General features: G+C 32.0%; 5 protein-coding genes and 2 long non-coding RNA genes across 14 annotated transcripts; 4 read left to right on the forward strand and 3 right to left on the reverse strand.

Annotated features, from left to right (window-relative positions):
- The first annotated feature begins 1,073 nt into the window (after nt 1-1,073).
- On the forward strand, nt 1,074-1,673 carry LOC138179258 (uncharacterized). Its single transcript, XR_011172988.1, has 2 exons — nt 1,074-1,224; nt 1,524-1,673. It is a non-coding gene; the product is annotated as an uncharacterized LOC138179258 (long non-coding RNA).
- On the reverse strand, nt 1,548-2,665 carry LOC138179247 (uncharacterized). 2 transcript variants are annotated; one of them, XR_011172983.1, is made up of 3 exons: nt 2,527-2,665; nt 1,901-2,037; nt 1,548-1,674 (listed from the first exon to the last, which is right to left on the reverse strand). It is a non-coding gene; the product is annotated as an uncharacterized LOC138179247 (long non-coding RNA). The 2 variants fall into 2 exon arrangements; XR_011172982.1 differs by lacking the exon at nt 2,527-2,665 and adding an exon at nt 2,213-2,454.
- Nucleotides 2,551-4,395, forward strand: LOC138179201 (uncharacterized). 4 transcript variants are annotated; one of them, XM_069111769.1, is made up of 4 exons: nt 2,638-2,751; nt 2,848-2,893; nt 3,516-3,863; nt 4,021-4,395. In XM_069111769.1, exons 3-4 carry the CDS (start codon nt 3,516-3,518, stop codon nt 4,258-4,260), a joined length of 588 nt encoding a protein of 195 aa, XP_068967870.1. In that variant the 5' UTR covers nt 2,638-2,751; nt 2,848-2,893; the 3' UTR covers nt 4,261-4,395. The 4 variants fall into 4 exon arrangements, with proteins under 4 accessions (XP_068967860.1, XP_068967880.1, XP_068967870.1 ...); XM_069111754.1 differs by having other exon boundaries at nt 2,639-2,751; nt 3,513-3,863; XM_069111759.1 differs by lacking the exon at nt 2,848-2,893 and having other exon boundaries at nt 2,551-2,672; nt 3,513-3,863.
- LOC138179090 (uncharacterized) lies at nt 4,304-8,499 on the reverse strand. 2 transcript variants are annotated; one of them, XM_069111530.1, is made up of 7 exons: nt 8,227-8,496; nt 6,143-7,952; nt 5,844-6,080; nt 5,387-5,760; nt 5,055-5,282; nt 4,812-4,989; nt 4,304-4,736 (listed from the first exon to the last, which is right to left on the reverse strand). In XM_069111530.1, exons 2-7 carry the CDS (start codon nt 7,916-7,918, stop codon nt 4,704-4,706), a joined length of 2,826 nt encoding a protein of 941 aa, XP_068967631.1. In that variant the 5' UTR covers nt 7,919-7,952; nt 8,227-8,496; the 3' UTR covers nt 4,304-4,703. The 2 variants fall into 2 exon arrangements, with proteins under 2 accessions (XP_068967631.1, XP_068967639.1); XM_069111538.1 differs by lacking the exon at nt 4,304-4,736 and having other exon boundaries at nt 4,879-5,006; nt 8,227-8,499.
- A 336-nt stretch (nt 8,500-8,835) lies between these two features.
- Nucleotides 8,836-11,061, forward strand: Arpc1 (Actin-related protein 2/3 complex, subunit 1A). 2 transcript variants are annotated; one of them, XM_069111698.1, is made up of 6 exons: nt 8,836-9,472; nt 9,522-9,802; nt 9,881-10,171; nt 10,256-10,434; nt 10,509-10,778; nt 10,858-11,061. In XM_069111698.1, the coding sequence occupies exons 2-6, from the start codon at nt 9,634-9,636 to the stop codon at nt 10,894-10,896; spliced, it is 948 nt and encodes a 315-aa protein (XP_068967799.1). In that variant the 5' UTR covers nt 8,836-9,472; nt 9,522-9,633; the 3' UTR covers nt 10,897-11,061. The 2 variants fall into 2 exon arrangements, with proteins under 2 accessions (XP_068967799.1, XP_068967789.1); XM_069111688.1 differs by having other exon boundaries at nt 8,838-9,472; nt 9,542-9,802.
- Nucleotides 11,062-11,209: 148 nt separating this feature from the next.
- Nucleotides 11,210-26,496, forward strand: LOC138179098 (F-box/LRR-repeat protein 16). Of its 2 annotated transcripts, none has more exons than XM_069111552.1 (7): nt 11,210-12,460; nt 17,809-18,167; nt 20,184-20,477; nt 21,052-21,343; nt 22,182-22,377; nt 23,801-23,949; nt 24,618-26,496. In XM_069111552.1, the coding sequence occupies exons 1-7, from the start codon at nt 12,364-12,366 to the stop codon at nt 24,764-24,766; spliced, it is 1,536 nt and encodes a 511-aa protein (XP_068967653.1). In that variant the 5' UTR covers nt 11,210-12,363; the 3' UTR covers nt 24,767-26,496. The 2 variants fall into 2 exon arrangements, with proteins under 2 accessions (XP_068967653.1, XP_068967658.1); XM_069111557.1 differs by lacking the exon at nt 11,210-12,460 and adding an exon at nt 15,760-16,110.
- Nucleotides 26,465-27,606, reverse strand: Polr3H (RNA polymerase III subunit H). Its single transcript, XM_069111741.1, has 5 exons — nt 27,381-27,606; nt 27,113-27,296; nt 26,874-27,014; nt 26,680-26,801; nt 26,465-26,565 (listed from the first exon to the last, which is right to left on the reverse strand). Exons 1-5 carry the CDS (start codon nt 27,489-27,491, stop codon nt 26,512-26,514), a joined length of 612 nt encoding a protein of 203 aa, XP_068967842.1. The 5' UTR covers nt 27,492-27,606; the 3' UTR covers nt 26,465-26,511.
- Nucleotides 27,607-27,612: the final 6 nt, after the last annotated feature.

The raw sequence follows: 27,612 nt of genomic DNA on the forward strand, positions 1-27,612 counted from the left end.
AGTTGTAAAGTCATAACATTGTAAAATGGTCAGTTTTTGCTAGTGGAAATAACTTCAATAATTTGATTAGTATCCAAACGACGCAACGGAATTAATATCTATATAAATCATCTAAAATAATGCTTAAACTAAATATGTTGTTACTACTTAAACTAAAGATACATATATATACATTTAAAAACAAAAATTTTTAATGCGAAAGTTCGCAAAATGTGTTAATCACAGTACTTAAAAATATACCAAAAATACACAAAAAATAATACTTGTCATAATATTTAATAAATGGCATATAGATGATAAACTTTTTCCGGCTACCCATTTCTATAAACTATGTTCATAGAAATATAAATCCGCATAAACGTCAATAATAAAAAATATTATAGCTACAAAATTTCTTTTAAACAGACGATTCTTCGACAAATATTGAAGATTCTTCGATCAATGGTTCCTCCGACGTTGACACAGGACTTCCTAACGAATCTTTGTAAATCACAGGAATTTCCACATTTTCGTGAAACCAGTCTTTATCAGACTCTTATTCCGACTCGGGAAAAGGAATTCTATCACTATTCTTCGATGATAATGGTCCCAATATATTCATGAGGAGTTTGAAGACAGGCGAATTCATTAAATCAAAAACGTTACTGCTTTGAACATTGTTCGTTAAAACGTCAATTTCAGCGGCTAATAATTTTAAAACTGCGAGTTTAACGCTTTTGTTGAATTCGAATTTAGCCATTCCCAAACCCAATACGTTGCTTAATATTTTATCGCTGCTTCTCATTAGTGATGAAGTCGTTGGGTCGTCCCAAGGAATACATTCTCGACGACACCATTGTAAGGTAAACCTAAAGAAATTTGAAACAGAATTATTCTATGCTATTGCAAAGTTATTTGGTTATTTGGTTTGGCATTTTGCTTTTTTTCTCAGAGAAATAATTTTAAAAACTGACGAATTCTCTTTGAAATAGTAATTATAAAGATTTATGATTTTACGCGGCTGAAAACCGACTTATGACAATATGAAAAATGAAATAATTATAATTATACAATATATAAATAAATATTTTATATGGAGAATGATAATTATAAAAATGTATATTTCTGACAGACAAAGAGAAGAATACGTTTCACAAAGTAGTTGGAACTTAAGAAAAGAATAAATACGCTTAGTAGCTGCATGGTGTACGTGAATAGGACATGATGCGTTTAGAATCGGTGTAAGTCTTTATATATATACAGGGTGGTTGGTAACTGGTGGTACAAGCGGAAAGAAGGTGACTCTACGCGAAAAAAGAAGTCGAAAATATAGAATAAAAATTTTTCGTTTGAGGCTTTGTTTTCGAGAAAATCGACTTTGAATTTTCGCTCGGTACGCGTGCGGTACGTTATAACGGATCTCACTGTAGATCGTTGTCTCGATGGAAAAATTAAAAAAAGAAAAATTAAAAAAAAAATTTTTATTCTATATTTCCGACTTCTTTTTTCGCGTAGAATCACCCCCTTTCCGCTTGTACCACCAGTTACCAACCTATATATGCCAAAATCCCGATAATAATCCAACTTCCTCATATTTTCCTTCATTTGAGTTATTCGAAATTTTCACCTTCGTCACAATATTCCTTGTCTAATATTTTCATCGTTGAAGTGATAATTATTTTCGTGTTAAGGTATCTGTAGCATAAATTGATTTTCTTAAAATTTTAATGATACGTTATTTAGTATATTATCTATACACGAGTCAATCTAGAGTCTAACCTTACAGAAATAGAGATATTCATCATCACAAATATTCACTGCGAAAATGACTTTTTGATCAATTAGGGAAAAACAGTTATTGGAAAACTAATATGTTGTGTAAAATGGCTAGGAGAATCATTTTATAAAAAAAAGCTCTAACCTTACCGTTTCTGAATAAAAGTAATTTAGACGTACAAAATATCGTATATCATAACGTGAAGCTGGCTATCTCTGAATTATTTCTTAATGCACGTAAAAGGTGCAGAGAGCCAAGAAATCTCTTCCTAGAGAGGGTATCTAAAACATACCCAAAGAACATGGTTTTCGAATCTCAACGTATTTTACTTTTGAAGGATATTGTTACGCCATAAATAATAATATATATGCTATACTAATATAATAATATATATATAACGTTTGAATAGCGAAATATTTTCATCTTGTAATTACTTTACAATTTATAATTACGCACATATTAGGATGATGCACATTAAATGTCCATTCTCCAAAACCTCATTATTGACTATAACGAGAATGAACAAAATATTAATGTGATGAACATTTTTAGAAACATGAATTTTGCATTTATGAAAGATGATCGTGTTTCAATGAAACTACGTTTGCTTAAAACTTTAAGTTGCTTTTCTAACAATCCATTTGTAACATTCTGATTAATTGACTTTATGACTCTGCTACGCCTTAAGATTACAATTCACATCGACAGCCCCTACGTCAATGCATTAGATCGTAACACAAATGATCAAATCGCAAAAGCTGCTGACTTACATTGACCTTTGTCACGATGATCACAATTCGGCATAAATTACCATAAATTCACGGTGATCCACGTTTAAAAACACATTGCTTGCGACTTATGCGATTAATGGTATTTGCTAATCTCAAGACTCCAATCGTCGAAAGTAGCCCCAGAAGTACGTATACATAAAAATATATATATACTCCAAAAGGCCTCGCCAACGTTTAAACGGTTCCGGATCGTCTGCTCTCTCTCTCTCTCTCTCTCTCTTTCTCTCTCTCTCTCTCTCTCTCTCTCTCTCTCTCTCTCTCTCTCTCTCTCTATCTATCTATCTATCTATCTCTCTATGACCGGTAAATTCGGTGAACGTAAATTGTCCTTTGCACTTCTTCAACGGTGAGTTACGACATAGCACCCGTGGTCGTTAATCATTTCTATATTTTTGTCCCTGAACTCCTTCAATTAGCTTGTCTTGATTAGCTTAGAAAACTAAAAAAATGTAGAAAAAATGTACTTTTACTCCATGGTATCAAAGGAAATGAAATAGTTATGTATGTATATTAGCCACTATCACTTGGAAAGAACTTGAGAGAAATTATTTAAAATAATGTTACTCCATACTAAGAATAACAGTGATTTCCTCGTAATTAGAGATATAGAATGAATTTCGAAGTCACATCATGGTAAAAATTTACATGAAACCTACGTATAAATACAGTAATACTGATGAGACTTTTTAGAAAAAATCTGATTAAAATCAGCCAAGAATATGTAATTGGTTAATCATCTTGATTATGAATCACAGTTTAACCAATAGTATTTTTTTTTTGTTTATCCAACAATGTTTTTGCACAATGCATGAATGTATAGTTATAATGAGTATTTTTCCCTTCTCTCAGTAACTTCGGTATCGTTTCGAGTTTATTGTAGCATTGCGTATCGCAACGAGTGTATCATATCCTTGCTTTATTTTACTGCACGTTACCGTATATTAATATTAATTTCTATTATTTAGGAGATGAAGCAAATTCTCGCTGTATGTCTCCTATTGACAGTGGCCGATGCTAGTGTTTTCCGGGAAAATCATGGAAGGCCCTTGAATAGATTTTTCCACCCGAAACGCTGGTTTCCATTACCGGAGCATCAATTTGAACCACCAGGACATTCTTTTCCTATACCAGAACATTTATTTCCTACACCAGGACACTCACTTACAACACCAGCATACATGCAAGTCCCATCAGACCAGTCACCATTCCATAAACAATTAGAAAAACTCTTTCCACACAAAGTTAACCAACAGAATAAGGCCTCAGAATCTTGCACTGCTGTGAGGATTTGTCATAGTCCGTTAACAGGCGAAATCGTAAGTTACTTAGTATAACATCAATGATAAGTTCTTAGAAAATGTTATACATATACATTTCATATATGAATAAGTTAAATGATATGTAATTTCATTAGTGATAAGTTAAATCTTTATATTAAAGTAAATATTTTAATTTTCAAATAATCATTTGCAGATCATTACTGAATTTGATGGAATACAGCCAATAAGTAATGAAAATCTTGGTTGTACAAGTGCCAATAAGAAATATTCTGATAACGTAAATTCTAACAATGAACATCTTAATAGTAATGGAAATGTTAAGGGGAATCCCAGAACAACTATGCCAATACTTACTACTACTTCACAACCTCAAACCAGTGAATCTCCTCATAACTATGGAGAAGGAATTATTGACATTCGAATGGGCCTCTAAATACTAAAAAGTAAAAAAAGTAAAAAGGAAAGCAATATTATCATTAAGTTTAAAAAGTAATGTATTTATTAAGTTTTATGATACATTGGACATGTACACATTAATAATATTCGAAATAAAAATAGATGCATCTGATGATTTGTTGTATTTCTATCTCGTTTGTATATTACCTCTACCTCTTCCATTATCAACAGCCATTAATGTATAAAAATGCAAAATTTTCAAATATTAAACAATTCCAAATAAAATTTCAACAACTGTTAACAAAAATTTTCAGTTTCAATCAAATATCAGAATACAACTTTTGTATAATAGAACTTAAATGTACTTATATCATTCTTTCAAGTTTTACAAATATTTAACACATGAAAAGAAATTATAATGTAGCTACACAAAACTAATCCTTTTCAGAAGAGAAACCTTATATATACCTTACATATCGCTTAATTAAATCTTGTTATATTGTCTACTCGTTTCTATAAAGTAAATAAGAAGTATTTAATATCAATAAAGCTACATTTTAATTGTACATCATTAAACTAACATCTTACCTGTATTAATTGATTATTAGCATCACTGTAATTGTATTGTGTATTTGGGAAAACAATATCAGCATTTATCTTTATATTCGGATCCTTTTCTTCTATGTATTTCATAGTTTTCTTAGCAACTGCTTGAACTGCTGCAGCATTTAACGAATAATCGTCAGTCGTTAATGGGCATATACCTCTGGTAATCAAATATTTCTATTAATTAATAGGTTCTAAATTAAACAACATCTATGTGATGCATACTTGTTAAAATGCTCATATCCAGTAATTTCCTCATCACAAAGATAACACATCATACAGCCACAGACACAAGTGATTTTATTGCATCCATTCTCCTTAAAATATGGACGGCTACATCTGTGACATTTATGTACAAGTGCTTCTGTCATTTTCTCTTCCAAAAACAAACGTGCTTTCTCGGTCTTTTCTTCATAGCATTTAAGTGGTATATGATTTACCTCTTTACATAATCTATTTCAAAATATAACAGTACATAGTAATGGTAGAAATGAAGAATTTTCTCATAACATAAATTCGGTGAGTATAATTATTGTATCTTTTTAAATCGAACTTACCTACACGATTCTTTCATACATTCGGGATTAAGACATTTAAAAACATTATCTTTTAAGGGAGGTATAGATGCAAATTGACAAAACGGACATGAAACTAAACCTAGGATTCCAGCAGACATTACTTCTCTTTCTTGCTTCTTACGAACAAATGTACTAAATTGCATCGGTGTTAATACTTTCTGAAGAGTTGAAAGTCTAAATTCTCCATCACAATCTACAAAACATGGAACATGCCCATTTCCCCGTGCAATTTGTGTTTGAGTTCCACGTACAATGCACAAGTTACAAAATATGTGGCCATCATCACATGTTGAACATTTAGATGGTATACATTCAACATAACAGCACTGACATATTAAAAGTTCGTTTCTTTTCTAGTAAACGAATAAGAAAATGATATTATTTTCTTTCCAGTGTATAACATTTTTTTAGTGTGTATTATAATATAATAACTTACTCGTAACTCCTCAAATTCTTCATCTTCTCTTTTTTTTAATTCTTTTTGATATTCTGTAATACGGTTTTTATATTTTATAAATGCACATTCATGCAATAAAGGAATATCATCTGATAGAGTTTTTTCCCACATGGTTGTATAGTTTGTTTTTTTATCTGGTTTCATATTCTCTAAAGCGTTTGCAGTTATAGTCAAGTGATAATTATGCTGTTTATACACATTCATTAAAGTTTCCACCTATAAATTTCAAATAATGCTTTATATATCGCGAGTGACATATTATATTTTAACATACATACCTCAAATTTATTAAAATGATATTTCAAAAATTCAAGTGCGTCAGGATTGTATTCATGCTTTCTTTTTGAATTTTCAAAATATGTATGTGGAGATGGATACATTTCTAAAAACTGTTTCACATCAAATTCGTGAATGTATAGCATTTGCTGTTCTGTAATACGCATTCGTCTTATTTTTTCATCTACTGTTAGATAAGTAGGACATTTACATTGATCTTCTATGAACTGGTCTAATTTAGCAGGATCATTAGCTGTTTGTACTATAACTTTTTTTAAATATGCAGGGTCTGCATTAGGAAAAATTCCTTTTAAATAATTATGTTTTTCATCTATATCATAATCTTTTTCCTGATTTATTTTGCTATTTATTTCAACAGGACATACTTGTCTATCTTCTACTATGATATTAATTAACTCCTCAAACTGTTTATCTAAACTAAGATCTGTATTTGAATATCTTCCACATAGTTTCTTAATGTAATTCTTATCTAAATCAGGAAATATAAATTCTAATCTTTTATCCAGTTGCATTTTTAGGGGTATCCTAGTATTTTTTATATCAATATCTTCTTTGCTCTCACTAGTTTTCTTCAAAAACTTGATATCTTTTTTTCTAGTACCTCCAAACACATGTTTGGTATTTTGTATAGAATAAATTCCAGAAGAAGTTGATGATTTCACTTCTATGTTTTCAAGTGAATCTTGTGATTTTGTTACTACAACTGGTACATCACTTGTTGCAGTATCATACAATGTGCTTTTGGAACGTGGTGATATATTAGGCGATGTATTTTTAGGTGAAATTATTGTCTTAATAACATTTCTTTTATTAGTAAATGATGAATCTCCAAAATTTATTCTGTAAGGACTTATATTACTTAAATCAACATTTGATATTTCTAACATTTTTGTTGGATTTTTTAATTGTTTCTGTTTATATATGGCAGATAATTTCTGTTTCTTAATGTTTTCCTTACTACTCAAATATTGCATATAATTATGTAATATTTGTCCATAATTCTTGCTATTATTCCCTTTATACCTTGTTTGTATAACATTCTCCTTACTTTTGGTATTTGAATTATTCGATGAATATTGCATGCTTAATAGGTCACTTGTTTGTTTCATAGAACTAGTTCTTTTTCTCCCATGAACATGTTTTTGCTGTGTCGATAAACTATTGTGACAAGATGTCTGTTTGCATTTGACAAAATTGTCATCTACGAATTTCATATTACAAGAAATTTTTATTGCTGGCCTTTTCGTTGGTAATAAATCCCACAAACTAAGCTCTATATAATTCTCTGCATAACGATTTTTATATAAAATGCCAAACACATGATCATATTCATATATTGGCAGAAGTGCACATATTTGATGAGCTTTCTCTTTTATTTTTGTAATCTGGTAATCGTTAGAGTCACTTAATGATGTATTGCTCAAAGATTCTATAGATTTTGTTTTATATATACCACTTTGAGATAATGAAATTATATCTGTCTGCTTTTGAGACTTGTGAATAAAATTCAAGTTATTATTTGAGCCATTATTATTACTCTCCAAACTTTCTCTATTGGGCATAGCACATGTGTTATGATTGTTATCAGTTTTACATGTATCCATATGTAATTCCACATTAGTTAATATTGAAAATAATGGATACATATAACTTTCAGGAACTGTTTCTTCTAAGTTACTATTCATATAATTATTATCTAAATCAAACTGGCTTGAAAATATACTTGAATTGAACAATATCCATTCATCTACATCCATACTTTAACTTTACTAACTTTAGATTTGAATACTTCTAAAACATATATATAATGAGGATATTTTTAAAAGTTTGTTTCAACTTTTAAATAATCTTTGTTCTAAATCTTTCTGTCTTATAAAGTAAAGATGACTTTTTAACATCAGCAATCTTTTAATACTTACAAAATACTAAACAATAAAAATTATAAAATATATATATACAAACAAACAAACTTTTATTAGAGAAGAAATTTTCTCTTCTAGATAGTTATACTTTTTACTTTATTCAAATATGTAATAATATAATAATTATTGTTACAACAACTTACAAAAATCGAAATGTGGATAGTTAATGATACTTCTCTTAAAACAAGGGATCACCAACTAGAAGACTTCTTTGTTTTACAAACTACAAAATATTGAGACTACTAAACATGTGATGATGGGATTCCCGCAATGTATTTATCGATATCTGAATCGATCGAGCTTATAGTATCTTTTTAAAAGACTTTATTCATTACATATACATATATCATATAAACAAAATGTTTTCGTAAAAATACACTGTAATGTTCTATATCAATATACATACATAAATATATTCTTTTATATAAACTGGACAAAGACCAATTACATATCCACAATCGAATTCAGAACTACCAATATATGAAACACTAATATTATATAGAAAGTTGATTGTGTTCATAGGTAAATTAAACTGAACTAATGATTACGTATAATAAATTATAATTATATAATTTTATTCTCAAATATGTCGTCAATAAAATGATTCTGAGCAACTTTTTCCTATATATACCGCTATATAACCGCTGCTTGGCGTTAGTTTCCGAGATATTCATGAAGGTACTTTTACTACTTTTTATATTTGAGTTAGCTTCATATATGAGCATGATGATATTACTACACGTATGTTTGTGTTTTCGCAAAGCTAAACTAATCGTACTTGAGTTCCTTCCTTGTCTTTCTGTGTTTACGAATTGAACCGTGAGACGTATGAACGCATCGTAACACGAATCCCTGCACGAACATATCTATGTATCATATCATCATGTTAGTACATGAAGTTAACCCAAGTATACAATCTCTACTATGTTAGGAAGGAAGGAGGAAGGAAAGGAAAGGAAAAGAAAAAAGAAAGAAAAGCGTGTTTCGTTTGAAGCCTCTTAGTAAGCATAAGTAATCTCGTCCGTTAGTCAAAGAGTAAAAGACTTCTGAACAAGGCCGTTTATTAGACCGGTTAGATGTTGGAATTTAGAATAACTATGATTAGTAAAGTAAAGAGAGAAGAGTAAGGTGAAGACTGAAGTAGAGTGGAGACTTTCGAGATTTGTGTGTTTGATGTGCATCCCTCTGGTGGCGAGTATAGGAGGGCCGTCATAACATTAATACATACGTGACCGCACCCGTTTTATGTGGTTATGTGTGGTGATTCATAGATATCGTATGTAAAATTTATTGAATTCCTCAGGTAAAAAATATAATACAAAATGACAGAAGTTCATAACTTAGGTGTTGATGCTATCAGCTGTCATGCTTGGAATAAAGACAAAAAAGGTTTGACATTTGTTTGACGCGTACAGTACCTTTGCCAATCAATGATCAGAGTTAATATATTTTTTACAGAAGTGGCCATTTGTCCAAATAACAATGAGATCCAAGTTTACAAACGCACGTCGAGTGGTTGGAAATTGTTACAGAATCTACAGGAACATGATATGCATGTTATGGGTATTGATTGGGCACCAAATACCAATCGAATAGTAACATGCTCCGCAGATAAGAATGCATACGTTTGGACACAGGAAGGGGATGGAAAGTGGAATCCTGCATGGGTACTTTTAAGAATAAATCGTGCAGCAACATGTGTAAAGTGGTCACCATTAGGTATGAGCCAGCTGAAGTGTGGTTGATTTGGGTTTGAATAAATGTAAGCTGAAAAATTGCTTGCTTCCTTCTCTGTAGAAAATAAATTTGCTGTTGGATCTGGAGGTAGAGTAATAGCTGTTTGTTATTTTGTTTCTGAAAACAATTGGTGGCAGTGTAAGCATATAAAACGCCCATTAAGGTCCACTGTAACTACAGTCGATTGGCACCCAGATAATAAAGTTTTGGTTGCTGGATCCACTGATTATAAAGTTCGTGTATTTAGTGCATTTATTAGTGACATGGAAGATGCACCTGGTAATGGTCCATGGGGTCACAGTAATACTTTAGGAACATTACTTGCCGAATTCCAGAATACTCCCAATGGAGGTAGAGAAGTGTTCTTTTTATTACAATGCTAATATAAATCTTATCGTCATATTTATTAATCATTTCCTTTCTATTTATACTTAGGAGGTTGGATACACTCTGTTGCATTTAGTCCTTGTGGCAATAAAATTTGTTGGGTAGCACACAATTCATCAATTTGCATTGCAGATGCTACTAAAGGAAATGCTGTTATACGATTGTATACAGAGCATTTGCCATTTTTATGTTGTGTTTGGATGGGGTCCAATTCCATTATTGCTGTGGTATTTATTTATATTTTCAACTGCGATAATTTTCATTATAAATATATAACTCACGAACTAAATAATTGCTTTAGGGTCATAGTTGTATGCCTATGCTGTATTCTATAGACGATAATGGTCAACTATATTTTGTATCAAAATTAGACAACACACAGAAAAAGGAGGCTGCTGGTCTGTCCGCTATGCGTAAATTTCAATCGTTAGATCGCCAAGCGAGAACCGACACGAACGATAATGCCTTAGACAGTATACATCAAAATACTATCAACTGTGTGCGCAAAGTATCAGATAATGAATTTAGTACGAGCGGTTTAGATGGTCAATTGGTAGTTTGGGATCTCAAGGTAAATCTTATTTCTATACCATTTCTTTCACATCTATATAATCAATACAAATATGCTAACAATTTAATTTCTAATTTAGCTTCTGGAGAATTCTATTGCTGGTCTCAAGATAGCATAAGTAAAATCTTTTTTTATATCAAAGAAAGACGGAAGATGTTACATCAACTGAAAAGATGTATAAATGTTAAATCTGAAACGAAACGAAAGAAAATATACAATTTCTCATTAATACTTCAATTATATCAATTACTCCTATACAAAATACATTATATTTTTAGCTAAACACTTGTCGATATGTGTAGATAAATTAATATGATTCCCTTGCCTTATGATCCACAACTTTAATTTAAACTTAAAATTTTAAAGCGTCAAATCGCATTTGCTAAATTCCTCTACCTCCTCCTTACGTCATCCTAAACACTGTTGCGATCAATGCAATGCTCATCTCGGATCGTCGACTGGTTTGCATAGTTTCAGGCGACCCGATAAGTACGTTGGTTCACTGTTTGTCAGGCGTAAAAGGTTGGTTCGCGCCTGGAAACCACACGGTCTCGTGCGGCTCGAGTGGGGGGCAGCCGGACAAGTTCAGCGCGAATATCGATTCAGTCTCGCACAAACCACCCCCATGTACCGTGCTCGTTGCAGCAGCTCCACCTTCTAACTTTGTTTTTCGCTCGGTATCATGACTGGTACATAAACAGAGAAGGAAAGAAAGAGAAGCACCGCGGTGAAAAGGCTGTGTGCATAGTCCACATCGTGCTCTACGAACGGGAAACGGATATAGTGGCGCGTTCAATTATTTCGACAACTATTGTGGGGATGTATTAGACGCGAATAAACCAGATCATCGTCGATAGAAATGTCTGTGCCGATGATGCTTATCGATTCGACAGCTAGTGTTGAAGAGGCATTCCATCATTTGTACACTTTTTAGTGAGGTGGTCAAGTTTATTACATAAACTCGAATCGTGATTAACGAACGTGATATTTTGTTCGTTTTATACGAAGAATATTAGTCGTCCAACGTATACTTATATCATATCGTAACGTATCTTCGTCATTATCTATTTTTTCCACTTCTTTTTCTTCGTTCTGAACTATCGTCCCCTTTCGTTTTTGTGACATATAAATCTTTCGTCAAACGGTTCACGCGACTGTCACGAGCTGTCGATTAAAATAGATCTTTCCAGCAAAACGTTCCGTCATCGATTCGCCGCATGCGACGAGCTATCTCGAAGGGTTGCGTTTCGTTCTCCTTGGCTACGCGCGCTGATACACCTGATAAATTTAGAAAGCTGTTGAACGTTATGATCGAACAACTTTCATGGAATTAACGATTGACCTTATGTGCTGGAGGAACCCGTTATTGTCGTGAAAGCAGCTGGACGTTGCAAACGCAAAAAGAAGAACCGAAACGCAGGAAAAAACAGGAGAGTGGTAGAGGAACCGTGTAAAACTCGAAGATTGAGTTTTGTTTCCGTGGCTGTCGAATATGAAACGTTTCAACCACGGTCACACGCATCCCTACTTGTCTTGACTACAAGTCGTGGCTGAGCAAAGGGAGTGCGCCTCCGCTTCTTGAGAGATGTCTTCGATATCAGCGCAGGGGGTCGTCGAAAGAGCCAGCGCCGAGTTGACCAAAAGAATCAACGGTCTGGGGCTAAGAGCGTCTAAACATCATGGTTGGTGAATTAATTAACATTATTTTTTTTCTTGTAATACGATATAGGACTTGAAGATATTAGAGGAATCATACCTCGCATATGTATTTAAGGAATTTGGAAAAATGGACTGATCGAAGAGATTAAGGAATTACCGAGTATTCAAATGCGATCTTTTTTCAACCGAGTCAATCTGAAATTCTTAAAAGTATTTGTTAACATTGAAATATATGAATTTTTAATACATTATCAAGAAATGAGAAATACGATCAAAAACATTCTTTTGTGATTTTCATCTTTAAAATTATTAACGTTGTGTATCTTTTATTTTTAAAATTATTAACGTTTCTACTAAATACACAATTCAATATGGTATTTACCAAGCTTTCAAGCTATTGAATAACTTGCTGAGCAATAAATTCATTCGAGTAAAGACGATCCTCTAATTATTTCAAGCACCTTGTAACTTATTTTAACCTTCATGTGAATGGTTCGAGAATAATTTTAAATCGATACCTAATTTGGAATTGTCTAGCTTCGTCCTAACTTAAACATATAATTCATAATCGTCGATTCTTTTAGAGAGAGCTTCGACAGAATGTTATTACCAATTAATTTTCTTTCTCTTCTTTTTATTCATTGTTTCATCGTGCTGGAATCTTAAACAGTCGCCGAAGCGGGGCGATCGACGAATTTGGCCAGCCATTATTGCGTAATCACAAATACCAATTGATTTCTGTTAAACCGCAACCCCGAACCGCTCCTTGGACAATGTTTCTTAATTCTGCATTGTACAACATTACCCGGTGCATCGTATGCTCGGTGTTACCCCGGCGATCTTCCTCCGGAACGTTCGTTAAAGCGGCCACCAAGTGGTTTTAGTCGCAATCTGAACTGCAATGGAATCGATAGCATTCGTCCTCATGCACGTGGAAACGTAGAACTTAGCCATCTCGTAATCTTTTACCTTGCATTCTATTTTCCATTTGCTTGAAAATCTGGGAAAGATATACATACATACATCATTCGTCTTCAATTTTGTGTGTTTTTCTTTATGATGTTTTTTACGAGTTTATCAATCTTTTCAATGTAACTTATACCTTTACAACGTTATATCTTTTATGTACTTTTTATGGATGACTTGAGGTTTAATTTTGAATCTCATTTAGAGGTTAACCTTATGATACTTATATCTAAAATCTAGTATCTAAAACTAGAGCTTAAGTTTTAATAAGACATTGTTAGGCCTCGTGTATTGTTGGAAAATATGGCAAAGATGTTGGACCATTGTCAGCTGAAATATGTATTTCACTGCAACTTATCCTGGTTTCCTATCGTTCGTATATGAATGTTAATCATCTCAACTATAGTCATACTAATATAATTTCATTTACTAATGGAAGTATATTTCTAAGAAGTATTACTCTCGAGTAATACTTTCTATTGAGTGCTAGTAGGATACAAATATCTGATACATTTGTTTATTTTAGATATACATTTAATACCAATTTCCAAAAACTGTTGAAATTAATAATGGCTAGTTAATAATGAAACATTCTAGGTATATATGTACTGTGTATGTAGTGTATTATATTGTGCAAAAAGTATATTTAAAATATACTTTTAATTAAAAAATAAACTATTATATAAATAATATAAAAGTATATAAAAAATATATTTATTAAAAAATTAGTATAATTTATAAACAGCCATCTTAAACATATAACAAGAGGTTAAGATGACTGCACTGAATATCATGGCTTATTAATATAATGAATAATTAACTGTTTAAATAGTTTTGCAATCTCTGTGAAATACATATTTACATTAAATATCTTGTAGCATCCATATACACTTGCGAATTTGTTCCAAACTTTATCAATACAATTATCATAATCATGCCTTGTTACAATACTAATGACATTTCAAAATGTTTCGTATAACACATAACATACTCATAAAAAGTTTCCACAGATATTCGCTCAATTCGTTTGATTTCGTACGCTATTGTAGAGGCAATAATAATGCAGTCATAAATGATCAGGCATTGTATGTTTTTAACGTGACACCTGAATTTATTTCAACCGTTGTTAATTGTGGTTAATTATTAGCACGAGAACATCGTATCGATTGACATGACTAGGTCGACGATTCACGGACCGGAAATATCGGTGAATCGGCGATTTGTCGTGTCTGACGAACACGAGAGCCCGAGCATCGGGTTTGCTTGAATGGGAATCCGGGAGACAAAAGGCAGCGTACGCATGCCGGTTTTCATACGGCCGAGAAGTCGCGACAGAGCAAGAGATTTATTTTAACGCGTAAAATAGGTAATCACCGTGGCGGCTGGATTGCCGCCAGAGCCCCTGCACGACTGATAAAATTGCGGCAGATCAGCCAAACCCCTCCTCTCAAACAATTAATCATTCGTTACTGTATCATCGCATGATCGTCTTTGTTTCTTCAAACAAAAACCTAAAACCATCTTAATCTTTTTCATGAAATTTAGATGCTGCAAGAAAATAAACTAGGATTAGATGATGAACTTCATTCGATTCTCTATTTTTTTATTTTGATTATCTACGAAGTTTAGATTATTATAAATTATATTATATGAATGTGAAGGAATTACTCTAAGATCGTTAAGATTAGAAATTTTGTTTGTCGTACGTCTATATTTGGAATGAAATTGAGCTTTTCTTGTTTTTCTAAATTAATATAAAATTATTGTAATTCTATATAGATACATAGTTATCTGTCATTATATCATAAAATTATCGTATTAATATAATTTCAAACTTCTCTGATTCAAATGATATTCATTTTATAAATATAAAATTTAACATAGAGAAGAAAATAAAAAATTGTACGAGACATTTGCAATAATTTTCATATTATATCTTGTTAATTCGCCATCTGAAAAACAAATTATTACATTAAAGACAATTAGACCAATAAGTATTAAAAAATCTCCATATTTTCATGTTCTCAATAAAGATTTCTACAGTAGGGAATATCTATTTACATTACACGTGGAACTGATCAATACTGGCTATAAATTTGAAGTGTCGTGGCGTATAGAAAATTTTTGTCACGCTGCAACGAATTTTATTCGAATCGGAGACATTTTTCAACAATCTATTCGATACATTCTTTCGATTGCGAATACCGGTGAAACTATCATTCGATAAACTTATCGATCGAGTTACATCTCGCGATAGAATAGATGTGATGCGAGATACGTTATTGTTGCTTGATAAATAAGTTGGATAAGAGAGCAGAATTGTACTTTAACGCGTTAACTGCCACATAAAGTTTATATATTTTTCTCTGGAAGCCGTAATAGATTGAAATATGCTACAACATAACATTTAATTCTTATATTAATTACAATATTTCCATACATTACAATAGAAAATTATATTATATTCGCGCATTCTTTTCTGATAACATTATTTAAATCATCCATATTGTTGAAAATTTGTTAACCTATGAGATTTATCTTGTACCACTTATTTTAAAGAATTTAGTAACATGGTTCACGGATGACTAGACTGCAGATTTTTACGCATTTATGAGAAATTTTCAAATGCAATAATGCACAGAATGTGAATAATTTACAAAAATGTATGAAATATCCAGAGTATAAGAGTCTCGATATTATTTAGCAGGTAAAATAATTTTTCGCTAAAATTCCATTTCTTTTATTATACATATAAAACCATGAATTTACATATAAATCCGTAGTATACCAACTGCGACCATCACCGTAGCAATCAACGTGTTAATCGTAGGTGGGCACAATTCGCGGAGAAAAAATGCTTGCCATGTGATAGAGAGATAGAGACAGGAAATAGAGATGTACCCGGAGCCAAATGGGACATACAGTTCGAAAATAAAACGAAAATAACTTACCGCATCTTCGCAGCAAGTTTACCTTTACAGAAAAGCCTTTAAAGACATGCTCTTCAGTCCTCATTACAAGCACGGATCTTTAAAAATTATATTGGATATAGAAACTTGTTTTAAACACCTTTATCTACACATAATATTTTTAATATTTTTATGATACAAAAAAGGAATTCTTTTGTATGTAAATGCTATTTTATGACAATTTATTTAATGTAGATAATTGTAGTTTATTTCAACTTATAGATTGTTTTAAAAATATTACTTGAATAATCGAAGAACTATTTGGTCATTGGAAGAAGTTTATGTTTTAGATTATTTCTATAAACATCGATACGGAATCCTTTTTTAGACAAAGAACACCTTTGTATTGTTGATAATATGATGTCAATTTTTTTCAATGGAAGAAAAGTATTATTCTGAATTCTTTTGTAATATATTTGATAGAGGTGATTATGATTTATTCAAATTGATAAATTTAAAATATTGAGTTCTCTGTAAATCAATGATCATTGAAGGGATAGTTCATCCTAAATTTGACTTACAGGCAAATATCGTGAATATTTAAATTCATGAACAACATAGATCTGTTCCTGCAAACGAATGTTTCATATACAAATGTTCGATTATGAGTGTTTATAATGGAGAAAGTAAATATTTCTTTAAAGGAATTTACGAAAGCCTTTAACATGGAGGAGTCTTCTGAAACCTAACAACTTTCAGCTTTATCGAGTCGATATTTCCTCTACACTGTTCCAAACGACTATGATAATACATTCATAAAAGTTTTAGAAGTCATCAAGCATTCATAAATTAATTATATAATAATTCATATAAGTAATTCATAAATTATTTAACTCCTTGTCATTCTTAATCATCCCATTTAATCGCCTGTTTGATCCAAATGGACTATTGTATAATAATATTGGATGCAAAAACCATCTTAGGACACTCAGGATGAAACATTTCAATAGATTCTTTACTCTCTATCATATTTATTTCCCAAATTTTGTTATTTATCTTTAATATTGACAAAATTTAAAAATGTTAGTTGAAAAAGCATTATAGAAGTCAGAAGTATAGAAGAAGCAACGATTTGCAAATTTTTAAGAGAATAAAAAAGCTCCAAAAGAAAATAAAAAAACAAATTTGATAAGAGGTATAGAATTGATTGAAAATATATTAAATTTTTTAACTACTTTGCTATAACAAATAGTAAACGTGACTTATAATGTTCCTCCTCTGCAATCATCACTTAAGACGTAATATATAATACATAAAATATTATTTATATAATTAATACATGTAATACATAATATAAATGAAAAGAAATTAATCTTAAATCTGATGATAAAAGAAATACAATTATTGTTTTGAATATTAAACAATCTCTATTGAAACGTATTAGGTATCAATTGAAACAAAGGATGATGTTTAAATAAACCATGGGAATGTTTCAGGTGGGGGAAAGGCGAGCGTCATGGAACGCGTTACGCACGTGTTCTGCGGGAGCGGCGGTGTTCCGTACACGAATTTGCAGAGCGCGAATAATGCGAACGCAACCCCGGAAAAGCCAAGTAGGAGCGTGCCAACGTCGATAAGCAACATGCCTTCGGTGAACAACAAGAGCCTGAGCAACGTCGGTACACCGAGCAGAGCAAGGATATCGAGAAATCGAGGGAAGAATGTGCCGTTGGCGAGCGGTGGAACGGGCGGATACGTCGCGCCTACCACGTGGGATCAGCTGATGCAAGACGATCATTTCCTCAGTAAATTCTTCCTCTACTTCACCGCCATCGAGAGGAGGATTTTGGCTCAGGTGCCAGCGATTAAACGATCGTTATTAATCTAACTTGCAACAGACTTGCACTCATCTTTGTTTTTTCTTTTTTTAACGTGTTAACATGTTCCGTCCTCAGTGAGAAGTAAGATAAGTTCGGTTGAAAGAATTGCACTAGAATATACAATCAAAGAAGAATGGCGCTTGTACTGAATACCTGATACATACTTTGTTATCTTCTTTTCTATCTGTTTTGTTTGGGAGCAGTTAAGAGGATTGTATAAAATACTGTATGACATACATAGGACAGAAAGTGATTCCCTATGCGAAAGTACATCAAAAACGTAGAATAATAGCTTTTCGTTGAAAGCACAGTATTGAAGATTTTAAGAATTTATTACGTATGATATAGTTTATAAGGAGAATTTGCATAGTAGAAGTTTGCTGATTTTTCTGCCACTTATGATACTTAGTTCAAATAATGTGAGTTTAGGCCCAGATAAGTAAATTGTGAACTGCTAAAATTTTATTTTACTATTATTGACGAAATGAAGTATTGTTAATAAAACTATCCACTGTACTTTCTTGAATCTAACTACTCGTAAAAGTCGTGCAGATTTTGTATAGAAAAGTAATGGGTATTATAGTGTCTCTTGAGCTTAAGATTAATTCTCGGATGAAAACATTTCACTTGATACTACTAATTTAATTTTGCATACGGAATCCTCTTGTATAATATTGTTTCCATAATACTTTTGGCTGCATTCTATATATTGCCGAAGCTTGTAATTTTATTGGAAAAGTAGAATGCGCTCAATCCTCAATTCTTGGCATTGATTCGCTGTGGAATTGAAGATAGTAAGGATTGACGATGTGGATTAGATAATAATCTTTTCACGGTTGTGCAAGATGATTCTTCTTGGTCGTAAAATAAATCACTTGTGATTAAGGAAAGTCTTGTTGCGTGATGCTTTGTTAAATGACATATTTGTTTAGCAATGGACGTCGGACTTCTTGGCTATCGACTTGTGTACATACATACGTCGCGGACTCGGGCTGATTTAATGATTTATGGTTGGAAACGCTGTTCAATTATAAATAATAGTATTAGAAGCCTTCTCATACTGGTCGAATGATCTTTCACGGGAGATTAGACTGATATACGATCTTGCATATATCTTATACAAGGTTCTTAACTGTCATCTGGTTCTGGTTCTAATATTGGTTTAGATAATCTATTAAATTAAATTGTTAAATTTTAATTCGATAGATTATTTAATTTTAGGGTATTTAAATCCATTTCGTGTTTCAAAAAGCATAAAGTATTTTAGAATTAAGTAACTTAGTTCCAACTGTTGAGAGGATCGTTTATAACTTCACGATACCAGTTAAGAGTTTATGTCATAAAATTGAAGCATCATTCTATTCTCTTTGGAACAGTAAACATTGATTCTCTCATCTGCTTAGAACAGAACAATAAACATATATAAATCTATAAATACATAATACAACTTATCTAGTTACTTAGACGCTCTAACATGATAGGATGAAAGGAAAAGTCTCTTAACAATACTGTTGAAGATTTAAACATACGTTATCCTACTTTCTTTGAACAGTATATTAATATTGATTCAATCTTGATGCAGTTTTTATATAAGACGTCTATTCCAGGATGTCCGTCCCACAGGGTTTTACGTAGACTGCCAGCATACCTCGATTAAAAATGGAAGCACTGCGTGCGCATTCATAAATATTTTATTAAGAAGCAGTTGTTACAAACATATAAAATCATCCTGGCAAAGGTTTTCTAGAATAACTTGCATACCTAAAAATAAAACGGAAAATCTAACAACATTGAGATTCCACTTCCATGATTCTTAATTTATTCCATGGCGAATCGAGTACCTGTGAATTTTTCAATTGATGTACATTTCTGAAATTTCAATTTCTTAAAATTTTGCATCTTTGACATATTTTATATTTTTAAAATGTTCTATTCCTGAAAGTTTATATTTCTAAAAACATACAAAAATGTAACGATTCGGTGATTTACAGGTGTGCTTAAGATGGCGAGATATACTTTATGCGCGACCTCGACTCTGGGCAGGTTTAGTGCCCGTGGTGAGGTGTCGTGAGGTGCGTGCCATGCCTCCTAGTTCACGCACACGGCTCTACGCCTCCTTAGTTAGAAGAGGCTTTCATTCGTTGGTTCTTCTCGGCGCATCGGATGAGGATATCCCGGAACTGACGCACGGTTTCCCATTAGCGCAGAGAAATATTCATTCGTTATCGCTTAGATGTTGTGCCGTTACTGACAGGGGGCTTGAAGCTCTCTTAGATCATTTACAGGTATATACATACATGTAACTTTCCTTGATACAAAACAACCATTAAATTTAAAGACTATAAATATTTCACTTAAAAAATTAGCATTATTACCTTTTGATTACAGATTAAAGTTACAGCAGATTTTTATTGGTGTATAATACGTAAGAATTAATTGAATTTTTCTTTCAGAAATAAACATTTTTTATTCCAAATGTCTCGTATATGCTATATTAAAAACTGACAATGAAAAAGATTAAGTAAATTTTAATAAAAAGTACGTTGGGGATGAACTTTCTTTCAAGGTCATTTTTCTCCAACTTCTAAAGTCGAAAAATCAAAAATATTTAAAACATTCTGTGCAATCCAAATATAGATATTTAAATCAACTGTTTTAAAAATGTTGATCATGCATATCTTGTTGATTAAATAAATGAACTACTACAGACTTCATTCTTGTTTTCAAAGCTTTCAAACAAGCTACTATTTTCTTTCTTTTCTTCTTTATATCACTCATTTATTTGATACAGAGTAAATTAATGAGTAGATATTAAGGAAAGGGGGAGTAGAAGTTTCTCTAATGTTTTTATATTTTTAGGCGTTGTTCGAGCTGGAATTAGCTGGTTGCAACGAGATAACGGAAGCCGGCCTGTGGACTTGCTTGACACCTAGAATAGTATCGCTCTCCTTGTCGGATTGTATTAATGTGGCCGATGAAGCTGTCGGTGCTGTCGCTCAATTGCTGCCGAGTCTCTACGAGTTCTCGTTGCAGGCTTACCATGTAACCGATGCCGCTCTTGGATATTTCCACGCCACTCAAAGTAGCTCCCTTAGTATCCTCAGGCTGCAATCCTGCTGGGAACTCACTAATCATGGTGTAGTCAATATTGGTAAGGAGCCTTTATTTTGAAATCTTGCGTTGCAATGTTATTCGTATTTTGCTTCGAATAAGACATTTCGTATGTCTTTCGATTAAAGTATAAGACATAGATTTAAATAAAAATTGGAGCAAATATTCATTTGGAGTGTTTAGTAATACAAAATCAATATAACATGAAGGAGCGTCATATTACGAAAAGTTATTTTTGAATACAGTATCCATACTTTTAGTTATTTATGTTTTACTATAGTATGAAAAATAAATAAAAATTGAAAAATTGACATATATAACAATAAAACGTTGAGCAATGTTCACTGCTGTGATAAAATGACAAATTGTCTTCCACTAAAGGCACTCGAGGTGTCTGATATTATAACGTGGTTGAATATAATAAGAATAGGTACTAATTAGTCTTTGAGTTATCATGTTAGTTATTATAGTGGTGTCTTCGTTGTATATGTATAGTAAAAAATACTCCAACATAACTCAAGACGTTAACGTCGCGTAAAGCGGGACAGTTGCAAAATCGTTTTGCTAGGATCCAGGTAGAAATAATTCTTGATGACGATACCGTGAAATTAAGTCAGGTGGTGCACGCATCCGACCATTATAAATTTAGAATTAAGGAACACCGCTTTATTTAGCTTTCAAGCTGTCAGCAACAGCTCAGACTCACGCTTCTAAGTGAGTACACGTAGCTACTTCGAGGACAACGACCAGATGTCGTTATTTATATGGTAGTTTCGTATTTCTCTGTAATAAGTTAATGAAAAAGATTAAAAAAAAAAAAGAAAAAAGAATCTTAGAGAGTGTATAATATACTCTTCATTTTCTGTCTTATCTTCCAGTACATTCCTTGCCCAATCTGACTGTCCTGTCTCTGTCTGGATGCAGTAAAGTAACAGATGATGGCGTTGAATTGATAGCAGAAAACTTATCCAGGCTTCGTTCGTTGGATCTGAGCTGGTGCTCGAGAATCACCGATGCGGCTCTAGAGTACATTGCTTGTGATCTGAATCACTTAGAGGAGCTCACATTGGACAGGTGAGAACTGTTTAATTATTGTAGGACTTAACATAAAAAGGGATCCAAAATTTGTTAAAGTTTCGTACAAAAAACGATGATAAAGAATATATTAAGCAAAACATTAAATATTCAATAATGTAAATCAGTTGAAAAAAAATTGCAACGTTGATTTCCAATGAGTAAAGAGAAAAGGCATTCAGCTGCAACTGACGAAAATGAAGAGGCATACTTCCCTTTTTCTTAACTCTTCTTTTAAATCGCGCTAAATGACACTGCGACCCACCGCGGTGAATCCGTACGATCCATTCATGTTCTACATACTAAACGCGTTAACAAGCATTCTATTTACGATCAACTATTGTGCAATACGTCCATGAATCAGCGATCGTCGATGCATTCAGACGCCTAAGGAGACGAACTAACAATCTAGCAACAAATCGACTGGCTGTAGGAGATAATATATATATATATATTATATATATCATTATATATAATATATATATATATATATATATATATATATATATATATATATAGAATATAGAATGTACAGTTGTTCTAAGCGATATAGCGAAGTTCTAACTGATGATATTCACAGTCACATCCAAACACCTTGATTTTCAAATTGCAAATGATTTATGTCGATTATGATGATTTATGTAAATTTCAGGAACTTGTTTTCCGAATAGTACCTTATAGGATACATTTTTTAAATATACAGCAGAACACACTATGTCCTTTACTTTTATCAACTATGCACTCTTATCCATAATTCGTCTACCACTTGTTAATCCTAAACATAATATTTATTAAAATAGATTTCTAATAATATCTTCAAAACATAGTATAATTTAATTTTCTTTCAATACGTACCACTTATAAACTTGTCAACCTCATTTTTGTAATTACAAAATTCATTTGTCTTTATCCTAAATATATGTACTAATAAACTTTCTGTAATTTATGGATAGGAGCGTATGTCGTTTTCGAACCTGGACTCGAATGATTTGGCTTCGTTTTCATGCCAATTTGTCTTGAATGGAGACGTTAACGAATCTATAATGAACAGAAAACAATCATTAAATAATTTGGCGAAGACATCGTGAATCATTATAGATCCTTCCTTTATTATCTTGAAGTTTCTAATTATGTAATCATATAATCTTTAATTTAGAAAGTGAAATAATAATATGTTGCAGCTATAGATTTCTCAATCTATAAATCTATGATAAATCCATAATTTACATATAATTATTATAAATAATTACATTTAGAAATTAGATTAAGATATAAGGATAAAGGTTCATTTCTAGGAAAGAATGATATCATGAAAAATATGAATCGAAAAGGAACGAAAAAATGAAAAAATTACAAAGCTTTATATCAAGAGAAGAGTTGAAGCAAATAGTTTGTTAAACTTTTCTTTCTTCATCTCGCGTAGATGTGTGCATATCACAGATATAGGCGTGGGCTACATTTCCACAATGGGATCATTGAGCGCATTGTTCTTGAGATGGTGCATACTACTTAGAGACTTTGGACTTCAGCACTTGTGCGGCATGAAATCCTTACAAGTACTCTCCGTGGCAGGTAAGATCAACCTAAAGCCTGCTCTATATGTCACCTTACATTGCACGTCGAAATTTAAAGAATAAACTTCACCGTGCCCCCTTTCTCAAAGATGAACAATTATTGAACAAATGTTATTTCCAAACATTTACCCTTTTTTTCATATATAAATAATTGACCAATGGTCTTATAATATTTCACAAACAATTAAAAAGCATTAAAATTTACCTTTCAAAAATTTATCTATTTCTATTAGGTTGTCCGAAAAGTTTCTTTCGTTTCATAAGGTGATAATAGATGAAAAATAATTTCTGTTTTATATTATTTTATTGAATTAGGTATGATCCATTTCATTCTATTTCTATTATTAGGTTCGTGCATAATTCAATAAACTAATATAAAACAAAAAACATTGTGCGTCTATTATTTCCTTATAGAACGAAAGAAACTTTTCGGACAACCTAATATGTATAAATTATTGATGAAAAATTTTACATTCTTCCACAAAGAGAAAAAAGGTATTCGAAAGTATTAAGGAGTTAAGAAATTTGAATCATTGATCAATGGTGTTATCATCTTTCAAAAATTTATCTCTTTGTATACATAAACTTTTTTATATAATTTATACTATTCCACAAAGGAAAAAAAGTAAAAATTCATTTCTGTTAAAGAACATAAATTTTTCACAGGGTGTCCATTGCTCACAAGTAGCGGATTATCGAGCTTGATTCAGCTTCGACATTTACACGAGCTAGAGTTAACTAATTGTCCAGGAACGTCTCAAGAGCTGTTCGATTATTTGCGCGAACACCTACCGCGCTGCCTAATCATCGAATAAATGACGCTTCGTTGGGAGCAGGGCAACAGCTCCAGCAAATTCCTTTGCGTTCCACACAGAAGACGTTTCAATTCCTATAGAACGAGACGACAACATAAAAAGATGTTTCACGTAAAGCAATATTTAGAACGAACAAGAGTACTGACTACGAGAGGAGGAGACGATGCGGATACAGATAGGAAAGAAGCAATTGACGTCCATACACAAGCAGTACCGCAAATTATTGTTCTCTCTTGTAACGACAAAGGATATAAAAAATGAAAAAAAAAGGATATATAAGAAGAAAAAAAGAAAAACACTAGCCCTAAAAACATGCAAACATGTTAACACTAAGATAACGCGTAGACATTTTTAATACACCAGAGCTCCTGTATGAATCGCACTCCTTTCTCGCCGATGCTAGAACTTCTTATCGGATCGTATATGCGATTCGTTTTGTTCTTTCCTTTTTCCTTTTTTGCATTTTTCGTCGAAACGCGTTTGAAAAAAATATGTAAAAAAAGAAATGCAAGAAAAAAAAAGAAAATGCAGAAAAGTATGCATCTCTCAATAAATCGATATCTTATATGGAGTTTCATACGTCGCCGCTTGATAATAGAGAAAACAGAAAACAGGAAGCAAACGAAGAGACAGTTTAATTATAGTAGGTTCTCGTTAAAACGAAGAAAAGAAATGAAAAAATGATATATAAAAAGACGTAGATATTGTACGACAAAATGACATGACAGACTCAACAACAGTTAGAACTGTGATAAATTTTTATTATACGTATGTTGTTCTACTTTGACTATATACATATGTCTAGGGCGTTGTTTAAACCTGCTTCAACGTTTTAAGGATGCGCGTAATTATCAACGCGTTAGACGCGTTGCTTTTTTTGAGAGAAAAAAAGGTATAATAAGCAAGCTACGATCGTAATAAAGTGATTAAAACAAAAAGATAAAAGAAACCAAAAAAGAGTGCAGAAAAACATTCCGGTTACGTGTTAACGAGAACTTTTATTTTACGAGACATCACGATCCTGCGAGTTTTTCATTTGCTCGACGATGTGTTGCTAAATAAACGAATGAAAAAAGAGAAAAAAAACGTTAAAGATCATTGCACATGTATGTACTATTTAGAAGAAAAAAAAAAGTTTTTAACTTATATTTTACCTATGTATATTCTGCTGTCATGTAATTAATGTTTCCTACATTTAAGGCTTACATCTAGCTAAGTTCCCAATGTTTTTTCATTAAATGTAATGATATATCGCAATATAGAAAAAAAAAAAACGTATTTTACGTGTTTAATACTGTTAACTACATTTCGACGGTTATTTAAAACGAATCAGTGTCAGACACACACTAATGATCCAAGTCAACATGTAAGGTATTGAAAGAGAATTTTACGCCGCCGTTGCACAATAAGTGCAACGTTTTTATGTTCAGACTCGTACTACTGAATAACTTCTGCGTAATATTTTAGCATTAACTCAATTTCTGACCGAACTGAAATTATTTTTTGTGTGTTACCACATGTTTAGCACATAACGTCTTTGTATATATTGTACAAATATGCGGTTAATAATTCTGTTACCAATCAAAACTAAATATATAAAATATATCCGCACAGTCGAAATTCTATCGGAGATCGGGTCGCATGCGACGCAAGTCATGGATGTAACTTATAAGAGTGATATATGATAACACGATGGAATGTGCTGTGAAATAAAAATTTATTGATCTGAACTTATTTTTGTACTCTTAGGTATTTTCCCACCAAGTGAGTAATCCAAGTCCTGGTTCATCAATAGCAGCCTATAATACAAAAATAAAATAACCATTATTTTTCAGTACAATGCGCAATATATTATTATTTATATATGATTATAATCAATATCTTAATCATACACCTAAAGTATAAATACCTACTCCTAAGGTATATGGAGATGTATTTTTAGCTTCTGATTTCTCAGTCTCCCCAGACATATTTGGTCCCGTAGGTAATGCTTCTGTGAATGTTTCACTTATTACCCTGAATCGTATAATTTCACCTAAAGTTTACAATTTTATTACCTTATGTATTCCTGTTTCATGAAACAATCAAAGTTTTTAAAGTGATTTACCTGCATCCATAAATAAGTCATGCTTTTGACCATCTCCTGTATCATATTCCCACACCCATGCTTGTTCTATTTGATCAAACCTTGATGGATGTTGCAATTTATTAGGTGGTATTACAATATCTTCAAAAAACCCTAATGTTACTGTAAACAATGTTATGGTAAATAAATGGTATGTATGGTATGTTTATGTTAAATAAATCATAAATGGAAGTAAACATTAATATTGCTCTAAGTATTACCATGAACACCATCAACACTACAGCTTCGTATCTTCCCTATTAATATCTCTTCCATAAATGGACGGAACACAATGAAACGAAATACTACTTTGGTATGAGATGCACCATCCCCAGGGAAAATATATGATTCCTCAATTTTTGTAATATCATGAAGAGCAATACAAAGACCAACATCAAGATAAACCTTAAACAAATAAATTAATAATTCTATCTAATTCTACTGGTGAAATTTGGCTGCAAATATTTAAATGAAATTATGAAATTTTACCTTGTTAGCTAATTTTCTATTGAGTTCATCTGTGATAGCATCGTTTAATTTTCGTTTGAATTCCCATGGTGGAATTCTAACTGTGTCCTTTAATTCCGTGAGAACAAACATTAATGTATTATATATGATAAAACGAATAAAATATAAATCTTAATATAAAAAGCATCTATTGTTTCACTAACACAATATTTATCTTCTGATTTCGATAAATATCCGGAAGTATGATTCTACC

Source organism: Bombus flavifrons, chromosome 1 (assembly GCF_040668555.2).
Source record: "Bombus flavifrons isolate JBK064 chromosome 1, iyBomFlav1_principal, whole genome shotgun sequence".
Lineage (NCBI taxonomy): Eukaryota > Metazoa > Arthropoda > Insecta > Hymenoptera > Apidae > Bombus > Bombus flavifrons.

Coding starts and splice junctions, on each gene's coding strand:
- LOC138179090 (XM_069111530.1), bottom strand. CDS start 7,918: ATGGATGTAGATGAATGGATATTGTTCAATTCAAGTATATTTTCAAGC. Junction 5,283..5,386: donor TGTATGAAAGAATCGTGTAG/GTAAGTTCGATT, acceptor ATTTTGAAATAG/ATTATGTAAAGAGGTAAATC. Junction 4,737..4,811: donor CTAATAATCAATTAATACAG/GTAAGATGTTAG, acceptor TTTACTTTATAG/AAACGAGTAGACAATATAAC.
- LOC138179098 (XM_069111552.1), top strand. CDS start 12,364: ATGTCTTCGATATCAGCGCAGGGGGTCGTCGAAAGAGCCAGCGCCGAG. Junction 20,478..21,051: donor CTCTCTTAGATCATTTACAG/GTATATACATAC, acceptor TTATATTTTTAG/GCGTTGTTCGAGCTGGAATT. Junction 21,344..22,181: donor TCATGGTGTAGTCAATATTG/GTAAGGAGCCTT, acceptor CTTATCTTCCAG/TACATTCCTTGCCCAATCTG.
- Polr3H (XM_069111741.1), bottom strand. CDS start 27,491: ATGTTTGTTCTCACGGAATTAAAGGACACAGTTAGAATTCCACCATGG. Junction 27,297..27,380: donor ATAGAAAATTAGCTAACAAG/GTAAAATTTCAT, acceptor TATTTGTTTAAG/GTTTATCTTGATGTTGGTCT. Junction 26,802..26,873: donor TGACTTATTTATGGATGCAG/GTAAATCACTTT, acceptor TGTAAACTTTAG/GTGAAATTATACGATTCAGG.
- Arpc1 (XM_069111688.1), top strand. CDS start 9,406: ATGACAGAAGTTCATAACTTAGGTGTTGATGCTATCAGCTGTCATGCT. Junction 9,473..9,541: donor TTGGAATAAAGACAAAAAAG/GTTTGACATTTG, acceptor TATTTTTTACAG/AAGTGGCCATTTGTCCAAAT. Junction 10,779..10,857: donor TGGTAGTTTGGGATCTCAAG/GTAAATCTTATT, acceptor TTTCTAATTTAG/CTTCTGGAGAATTCTATTGC.
- LOC138179201 (XM_069111759.1), top strand. CDS start 3,516: ATGAAGCAAATTCTCGCTGTATGTCTCCTATTGACAGTGGCCGATGCT. Junction 3,864..4,020: donor GTCCGTTAACAGGCGAAATC/GTAAGTTACTTA, acceptor AATCATTTGCAG/ATCATTACTGAATTTGATGG.